The sequence below is a fragment of the Rhipicephalus microplus genome, chromosome 9 (assembly GCF_043290135.1).
Source record: "Rhipicephalus microplus isolate Deutch F79 chromosome 9, USDA_Rmic, whole genome shotgun sequence".
In the NCBI taxonomy this organism is placed as follows: Eukaryota; Metazoa; Arthropoda; class Arachnida; order Ixodida; family Ixodidae; genus Rhipicephalus; species Rhipicephalus microplus.
Genome location: NC_134708.1, coordinates 12,651,607 through 12,661,200, shown reverse-complemented (window position 1 = coordinate 12,661,200; position 9,594 = coordinate 12,651,607). Strand labels below are relative to the sequence as shown.

Here is a 9,594-nt window from a genome sequence, read left to right as displayed (position 1 = left end):
GATAGAGGAGCGCAGAATCAAAGCTGCTTTTCGACAGCTTAACGAGCTCGCCACCCCCATTACGAGTATTGAATTCAATTCAATTTGAACTTTATTCAGACAGTCATTGTCTAGGTTGAAGGGGCTAAAGGGAGATATGACTGCCCGAGAAAGACCCCTTACCGATACACTGCTAAAGGTGCGAAAAATCACGGAGCATGTTCAAGTACAGGTAACAATATAAGATAAACATACATTCACTGCAGCACAGCGACAGTAACGTTTTACATTCAAATTGAAAAAAAATAAACGTCCATAATTGTACATGATCGTAATGTTGCGCGCCAGAAACTGCTGTTTACTTGCCATTTTAACTCGCGGAAATGGAGAGACCAAATGCAGGTCACTGCTTCATTTTCATTTTTTTTTTCATTCGTTGCGAAGCAAAAATTTGAAATAACCAACGGGAAAGAACACAGCAATGAACATTTTCTTCCTACCGTCGAAGATTGCTTCCGCACCGTGTTACCATATTTGCGTACCGTATTATACAACTTACTAGTATTCTACTGTTGACGTGGGGTAAAGCTTATACATCGGCCAAACCAGCCAGGGGCATAGCTAAATCTCCTTTTTTTTTTGGGGGGGGGTACCTTTTTGGTTGGAAGGGGGATGCCCTCATGAAATGGTCAATTTTCGCTCTCTATACCATGGCGAAAAAAATTAAAGGGGTTTGAGGGGGAGGGGGGTTTACGGGCCCTGCCTTCTACCCTAAGCCCCCGAATATGGCCGATGTAGGAATGACTGGCCCTATTGAATGTGCTCTTTCGGTAAAGAACAGAACAAGATTGCGGATATCTGGCCGCACGTGGATAAACAGCGCAGTCACACTCACAGCAGGGGCATCCAGGTTCAAAGCAGCCCTTTTCGTCCCTCTCGGAGGCTGGGTGGCAGAAGAAGTGCGGACTACGGCACGGGTTCACACAGGTCTCCGGGTTGCCCGGCGCAAGTTGCGCAGCGCCGGCATTGCGCGCTAGAAGCGGCGAGGAGGAAATATGTACACAGTGCTACTCAAATGTATACGCTTGCTCGCGAAAAAAAAAAAAAGCGTGGTACGACTTGAAAAGCACACTATGAGTGGCGTAATTATCTCAAAGCGAAAAATATGACTCGTGAGGAGATGTGCGTGAGTTTCGTTTATTTTGCCGACCTATGGAGGTGGAGCAGCTTTCTTTCACGTCATATCACGAATGTAGACGATGAATAAGTTGAGATATGCAAAGCATTACAGCTCGTACACAAATATACACCCTGACAATTAACGCTTCGACTATGTGTAATAAAAAGTGGCATTCTAAGCTCTGAATGAAATAAGCACATGAGATACTCTAAAATTTCAACTCTGAATGAAATAAGCACAAGTGCGTTATGTGGAAATAGGGCAAGACTTTCTCTAATATAGAATGCGACAAAGCAATACATATAGGCAGTGCAACAGATGAAAGAAGAAGTTACTAGGGTTCATATAGGCGCTAATAGTAGCTAATTATGAAATGGAAGCGCACAACGTTGAAGCAGACGGAAAGACAGGGACAAGCGCTATTCGGAAAAAATATGAAATATATACTAAAAGATGATACAGTGTCAAGGCACATACGATAACACCAAAGCATAGACCAAAAATGGCAACACCGATAGAATATCTTAGTGCGTCAGCCCTACCTTACCATCGCTTACTGTGCTTTAGATTGATTAGTTAACTTCCGTCTGCTTCAACGTTGTGCGCTTCCATTTCATAATTAGTCATGTATCACCAACTCGCCCAATCAACCATTTTGGCTAATAGTAGAACCGTAATTCTGGGATACAATGGGAATCGGCAGAAAAAAGCGAGAGTCTAAGAAAGAAATGTTCTGTTGAGTGTTATTGACGTTTGTGGCAATAAACTTTTTCTAAACAGAAAGAAGCGAGAGTACAGTCCCAGCGTAAAGTGAGCTGCTACAATGCAGGAATTAATAAGTTGCAGGAAGTAATATTTTATGCTGTAAACGTAATAAACCTGTCCTTATTCCATCTGGATCCTTTCGACGCGGAATTCAGAGCCCAGGTCCCGTTTAATATTTCATCGTTAAAAATAAAAAGGTGATCATTCGCGAGCACTTTGGCGAGAAAAGGCCATGCAACCTAGTTTCAGCCATAGTCTGTCTTATGTGGGTTAACTCTCGCACGTTCGCAAACAAGCTGGGAAAATTTTAGAGCATTTGGTTGGTCACTCTATTTATAACTGAATATTTTCATAGAAACGTGTACAGCCTGGGAGTCGGGCAACACTGGTGTGCTCGTGAGTCGTGACGTAACAAGTTGCTTGCTGTTCGACATTCTGCATTCCGGCAAACGAGATTTTTTCAGCCTGGTACCTAGAGTAAGCAATTTTCGGTGGTTGAAAGTTTACTAAAAGACGATAGTTATAGCGCGAGAACAGAACTACGACAAAGAGACAAGAAGGACACGATAATTATTGCGCGAGAACGGAACGACGACGTCTTTGTCGTCGTTCTGTTCTCACGCTATAACTATCGTCATGTCATACCAACTAGCCCAAACTGCCACACTTCTAATTCACTAGAAGACGATGGCCCCGCTCCATGGAGCGTATGACGTCACACACGCCTTGGCAATATGCTGGTCGCCGGGGTTTATAGCCGCTGACCCGAAGTTGAAATTGATGTTCAAGCTTACTTCACGCAAATGCAGAAGGAAAAAAAGTACACTTTGCCAAGGGGACCAGCAAAAAAAAACATAAGCCTAAAGAACAATAAAAATATATAGGGGACACAATCGAAGGAGTCCGAGGACGGAGCACTGATCGGAAAGAGCTACACGATGCCAGGAAATCGCGGAAGGAGGGCCGATCGGCGAGAGCGGCGCTGGTGTCGGAGATCGCGGGCCACACAACCGTTCAGCACGGAATCCTGCAAGCGAGTCCCGAACAAGCTCCGTAGGTAGGGTGAAGTGATGGTTTCGAGCGTTTTGAGGGGTGTGGGCAGAACGAAGAAAATTGGCAGATCCCAGGTGATATGCGAAGCACGAATGGGAAATGTTGATATGTCACTTTAAAATCAGCGCAACGTTACGAGAGGAGGCAAATGCTGCCGTTCACGACTTCCGTGTCATAATTATCATGTTTGCATGTGTTGTTTACCTTCGTCATCTATTCGTAACAGGATACCAAAATTTAGTATATGGGGAGCTAGCGAAACGGCCGCGAGCACGCTATGAGCGTGAAATGTGGTCATGTTCTTGCATGACACGCGGGTCAGGATTATCATGTTTGCACCAACCAGTCATATATTTCGTCATCCAACGACGTCACGTATATAACACCGAATTTGCTTTATGTGGAGCTAGCAAAACGGCAGCGAGTGCATCACGAAAGGCTCACTATACTCCAATGTAGCGTTGACGAGCGTGCACGCTGGGCACAGCGACGCTACGCTATTAAAACGCGAGCACTCTATGGTCAGACGCCAGGCGCGACGAGCGTCCATCGGCGCGGCCCGACGGCAAGCGGCGCGAAATGCGGCATGCTGCATTTCGCGCCTATGCGTTACCCAGACAGCACTGCGTCTCCCTCTTTTCGTGACGGAGGGACGCCGGACGCGCTGAAACGCGTATGCGTCAAAGCAACGTAGCGCGGCGCGCTCCTGCGAGTGTATGGCAGGACCTGCGCCTAGCGAGGCAACGCCACCGTGACGCGACGAAATGAACGCCGGTGAGGACGCGCATCACGTCACGTCGAAATGTATTGGCGCCTTGTCTGTGCAATGTAGTCATGTTCTCACATGACACGCATCTCATTATTATCATGTTTGCACCTGTCACATACCTTCGTCATCTATTGGCGTCACGCAATACCAAATTTGGCTTATGTGAAGCTAGTGAAATGGCCGCAAGCTCATCATCAGTGTGGCATGTAGTTATGTTGTTACCCGACACGCATGTCGTGATTATCATGTTTGGATGTGTCATTTACCTATGTCGTCCATTCGCGTCACGTAATACCGAGTTTGGTATAAGTGAAGCTAGCGAAACGGCCGCCAGCGCATCATAAACGTGGCATGTAGTCATGTTGTTACATGACACGCATTTCACGATTATCATGTTTGCACCTGTCACATTCCTTTGTAATCAATTCACGTACTGTGATACGAAATTCGGTATATGTGACGCTAGCGAAACGGCCGCCAGCGCATCATGGGTGTAACATGTAGTCATGTTGTTACATGACACGCATGTCATGATTTTCATGTTAGGGTATGTCGCTCGTGTTCGCCATGCAATCATGTCATACCATACCAGTTTTGCAACATGCAATGTGAACGAAACCACCGCAAGAGCTGCAGGACCATGAAATGTAAATTATGACATTTATGACAGATATGTCATAATTTTCATGTTATGACTAGTCAAATGTGTTCTTTATACAGTCATGTTATGCCATACCAAGTTTGGTATCGATACCATTATCGAAAGAACCAGGAGAGCTAAAAGTCGTAGGCGGCTAGATAGATAGATAGATAAATAGATAGATAGATAGATAGATAGATAGATATATAGATAGATAGATAGATAGATAGATAGAAAGATAGATAGATAGATAGATAGATAGATAGATAGATAGATAGATAGATAGATAGATAGATAGATAGATAGATAGATAGATAGATAGATAGATAGATATGCTTAAAGTAGCCGAAGTTCGCTAAGAAATGCTTCGCATTTAAAAACGTCCGACTTCTATAAGCATAAATTCAACCAAAATGACACAAATCTTAGTGTAACGTTACCAGTGAATAACAAAGTAAGCACAATTTAATGCTACCACATGCAAGTGACTTGTGCATAATAAACCAAGAGACGACCAACTTCTTGGACTCCTTTTAGGCTACAATATTTTTTTACAGTCCACCGTGTCGATGAAAGGACGAATCCGATAATAGAAAAATAACAGTTCGTTTCACCAGCAGGAGCATCGGTCGAGCATACTGACGCCACGCTCGTATGAGTAGTGAAGCAAATGAGCATCTTTCACGCTTGGCCGCTTGGTTTTGTAGCTGCCAACACCACTGAAGTAATCCTCCAGTGACGCTGCCATGACGCTACAGTGGAGCTGGGAGACGTTGCGCAGCCGTGTCACGTTGGGCTAGAAGATGACGAACGGAGAGTGCACCAATTTATGCACACTGTGTGTCGCTACTCATGATATACGTTATAGGCGTAATAGTTGTTTTACTCCACTTTTTTTTTGCTGGAACCACGAATTAATGATTGACCATGTCATGGTCCCTTTACCCGTTGCCGATGCAAGCTCTCACCCTGTGCCACTGCCGCGTCGCGGTAGCTGATGAAGCCGACGATCAGGAAGACGATCACGACGACGACTACAGACATCAGACCGACGACGAGGCACAGCTTGCCGCTTCGCTTGCGGTACACGCCGCCTCTGCCACCGCTGTACTCCACGCTGTCGCTGTCGCTGAATACCGGGTAGAACGAACAAAAGGAAGCGAGGTTCAACGAACCTCTTCAGCTCGTAATCATAATTACACTCGAAGGGGGCGATTTCGATCCCGACCGTGGCGGTCGGATTTGGATGGAAACGTAATGTTGGGAGTCCCCGTGTTGTGTGAGATGCCCGCGCACGTAAAAAAAAAAAAACAACAGATGGTCAAAATCATAGAGTTTCTCGAAATTAACTAGAGGGCACTCTGGCGCTGCGATCGTTCAGTGACCATGGGAATGATGGGTAGTACACGCATTTGCCTAGTCTTCGTACTTGCAGGCGGCGAATTGTACTTGCGGCTTCGTTTACTGCTGTGTTTCGGTTTTGTTTTGAAAGAAAGATTCAACCCCTTTTGAACTTTCTGACCTAATTTGGAAAAATAAGTCGAAAAAGATAGTGTGGTGAAGCGAAATTTCTGAACATTTGCCGATTTTCGTTTTGTGAGGAAAAAAAGCTCTAAGCCACATGAACACACACGGAGCCAAAGGCAGGCCAGAAGTACGAAGATTAGATAAAATGTCTGTATACTACCCATCATTCCCATGCTCGTTGAAGTGTCGTGCGTTGCAGCTCCCGTAGACACTAGCGCCAAAGTTCCCTCTAGTAAGTATTGTAGGAAACTCTATGATCAAAATTGTACAGAGCCCTCCACAACGCCGTGCTTCATCCAACGCGGTTTCGGGATGTTAAGTCTAAGCGATGATTATATTAACATCATCAGCGATAACACTGTATAAGGTTCTACGTGTCAAAGCCACGATAAGATTATAAATCATGCCGTAAAAGACGGATCCGAATAATCTTGACCATCATCTGGTGCCTTTTGACGTGCACTAACACATCAAAGTACGCAGGCCTCTAACATTTCGCCTCCACCAAGCGATAACCGCGGTCAGGGTCGAACCCGCGTCCTTCGGGTCAGCATGCGAGCATCGCAACCGCTACACCGCAACCGCTATTTTTCGCGCTACGTGATCAGTCATGTATCACCAACACGCCCAACTTCAGACTCTTGTCGCTACACACAACCGCTTCGGACACCGCTTGCTCTTTGTTGATCCCAGCTTTAGCTGTTTGACACAACTGACTTCTGAATACGCACTTTCGATCATGATTGCTTTCTACTTCCGGTTCCCACTTCCGGTTTCTGACTTTATGTTTGTGGATAAGAAGAAGTTTTCATGTCTATCGAGTCCAGCAGTGCAAGTTGAGCAAAGTGCCAATTTTTTTTCGTTTTTTTACTTAGATTAGTTGCGCTAAGTTCCATATTGCTCGAGCCTGTTCAGGTCAGTTAATTTTTGAAATCGAAGAGATATTCTTCTTTATAAAAATCTTCGGCCCTGCATGTTCACCTATACATTGCATGCTGGGGCGTACGTTCGTTTATATATGATTCAACAACAACAACAACAACAACAACAACAACAACAACAACAACAACAACAACAACAACAACAACAACAACAACAACAACAACAACAACAACAACAACAACAACAACAACAACAACAACAACAACAACAACAACAACAACAACAACAACAACAACAACAACAGTTGTTTCTTTTGTACAGCTGAAGTGCAAAAAAAGGTAGAGTGGACGAAGGGGACAACGAGGACAAGCGCTAACTTCCAACTAATATTTTATTGCAAAGCACCAATAATATATAGAACTTATCTTCATTATTCCCTTCGTCCACTGTACACTTTTTTTGCGCTTCAGTTGTAGAAAAATGGAATACCAACTAGCCCGCTCCCACACATTGTTTTTTAATTTTCCATCATGTACAGGATCCTAAAGAAAGGCTATATAGCGAAGGGGAAGGTGACAAATATTTGCGACGGCCATTATCAACGTGCTTATAGTATGTGAAATAATAAGGCACAAATTTGAGTTCAGTGCAAAAGAATGGGTGGAAACAGGTAACACGGAAACTTTGAGAGGGGTAACTGAGAGCTAAATTCACACTTACTGTGGCTGGTCCTCTGAAAGTTAATAAATTGAGAATGGGCATTAGACGAACCCCATAAATAACTTCCGCACACGCAGTTTTTCGGGTGTGTTCATTTTTCGTAGACCAAAATGAATGTAGTTACGTAGGATATTCTACAGGTGTTCCCTTCCAATAGTATCGATACACGTACTCCTGCTCTATGCTGTATCATCATATATTGATCAGATTTTATGTACAGGCTGAGCAATATAGAAATATACATAATAGTTTGCAAGCGATGTGTATCGCGTGTGTTGCATCAAAATAACCTTTAACCACCGAAGAGTTGTTCAGTAGCTCCTCACGAATAATATGATATTCTGTCTTCTTGGTGTCTGTGACGAAAGGGCCCAGGAGAGTAACACGGCTGCAAGAGGTTATTGTTGGGCTAAGGCCCACTAAAGCCAGCAGCCCTCAAGGTAACACGGCTCAGCGTTTCTATAGGCACAATTATTAGCGCAAAAGTGCTTTAACCAGTGCGTGGAGTGAGTGTTACGGAGAGTGAGCTATTTCGAACAAGCGCTCAGTGGTGTTCGTACCAATCTAGGGAAAATGGTGGTTTTGTTTGCATCATGATGTTGTATTGCTATAAAACGACCCAGTATGAGCGTGGAGAAAAAAGGACATAAGCAAGGAAAAACAAAGTGAGGGTTTCGCCGCAAGGGCGAAGCCAACGCCTCCTGGCGAAGCAATGAATGCGATAGCATGCAAAATTATAGGCGATCTCCCCAAAGGAAACCCTGATGGGATGCGAAGCAGCAGCAATGTGCACGCCGTTGACCTGGTTGAAAAAGGCGTCGACGCGGGTGCCGGAAAACGGTTTGAAGCTGAATTCGGTGTATCGTTTACTCGAGCAAACGTTTACTTAAAACGCAAGGACATGGGATGCGGGTTGAGTTTCATGTAAGTTTCATCGCAGTTAAACGAGCCGCAAGAGTAGACATATTTAGTTGCGCTTCCGAAGCAGCCGTACGGACGCAGCTCGCTAGCCATTAGAGAGTTTTAGTACTGCGTACGCTGCGTACGTGGCGGCGTTGCGTACGTAAGGACGCCGCGTTCTGCGTAGTGCGCATGCGCAGACCGCAACGCGCACGTATCGCGCTACGTACGAAGCTGCTACGTACGCACGCATGAGATGCGTGCGTGCGTACGTATATGAGCTGATCGCGCCGCTCTCGAACAAGTTCGCGACAGCGCGAGACTTCGTTTTACAAAATGGCGGCATCGAAGGCAAGCACCGACCGGCTCTGTGGCTTAAAATATGGCCATAATCTGGCTAACACTTGGATTGGCTCACATTGGCTGTCAACAACACGTGCTTCTATTTTGATCTACCAGATGACGCAACACGCTTCACGCTCGTTACGTACGCGGGTACTACGGCGTACTAAAAGCCGATTAGTGGCAAACGACGCCACGTAACGCAAGGCGCTTGCGTGATGCGTACGTAGCACCATTCCGCAGTACTGAAACTCTCTAATGACAGGCTGCGTCCGTACGGCTGCTGCGGACGCACAATTCAACCAGTCTAGTGTTTCGACTCGACGTGTGGTTCAGCATTGCGGGTGGTGGAGAGGGTGAAGCGAGAGAGTAGTATGTTGCGAGCAGGTGGAGGGGCCGGCAGCTGCTGCGGGTAAGTAAGAGAGAGGGACGTCAACGTGCAGCTGCGACTTGACCTACTTGGCACCGCTTCAACACCTGCGGCAAGGGGTTTTGTGCGGACGTACGGGACAGCGTTACACAGGCTCGTCAAAGAGCTGCTTCGCATCTTAAATGCAGGCGATTAGTTGCAGTACATGAAAAAGATGCAACAACACAACCCAACTCACCCACTCTGTAATACTTGTGTTAGTGCTTTCTTTTGTCATTCAACCCCCCCCCCCCCCTATTACGCCTACAACGCCGTTCTCTTGAACTTTTCGGAAATTAACACCTTTTTTTCCCGTTTAAACGTTCGCACGTCTGGTACCTTGATTGACGAATTGATGTAGCCCGCCCTAGGTGGCTACGAATGACGTTTTTTTTTCCGTGTATCTGTGGTGTCACCTACCTTGGCAT

The 9,594-nt window shown here is 45.6% G+C and overlaps 1 protein-coding gene across 1 annotated transcript in view; it reads right to left on the bottom strand.

Annotated features, from left to right (window-relative positions):
• The window catches only part of LOC119164864 (uncharacterized), a 34,342-nt gene extending 24,748 nt beyond the window's left edge, over positions 1 to 9,594 (bottom strand). The window contains exons 1-3 of the mRNA XM_075874157.1: positions 9,587 to 9,594; positions 5,355 to 5,515; positions 875 to 1,012 (exon numbers count right to left, since the gene is read on the bottom strand). Coding sequence (XP_075730272.1) covers positions 875 to 1,012; positions 5,355 to 5,515; positions 9,587 to 9,594 — 307 coding nt within the window. The remainder of the gene's footprint in view (positions 1 to 874; positions 1,013 to 5,354; positions 5,516 to 9,586) is intronic.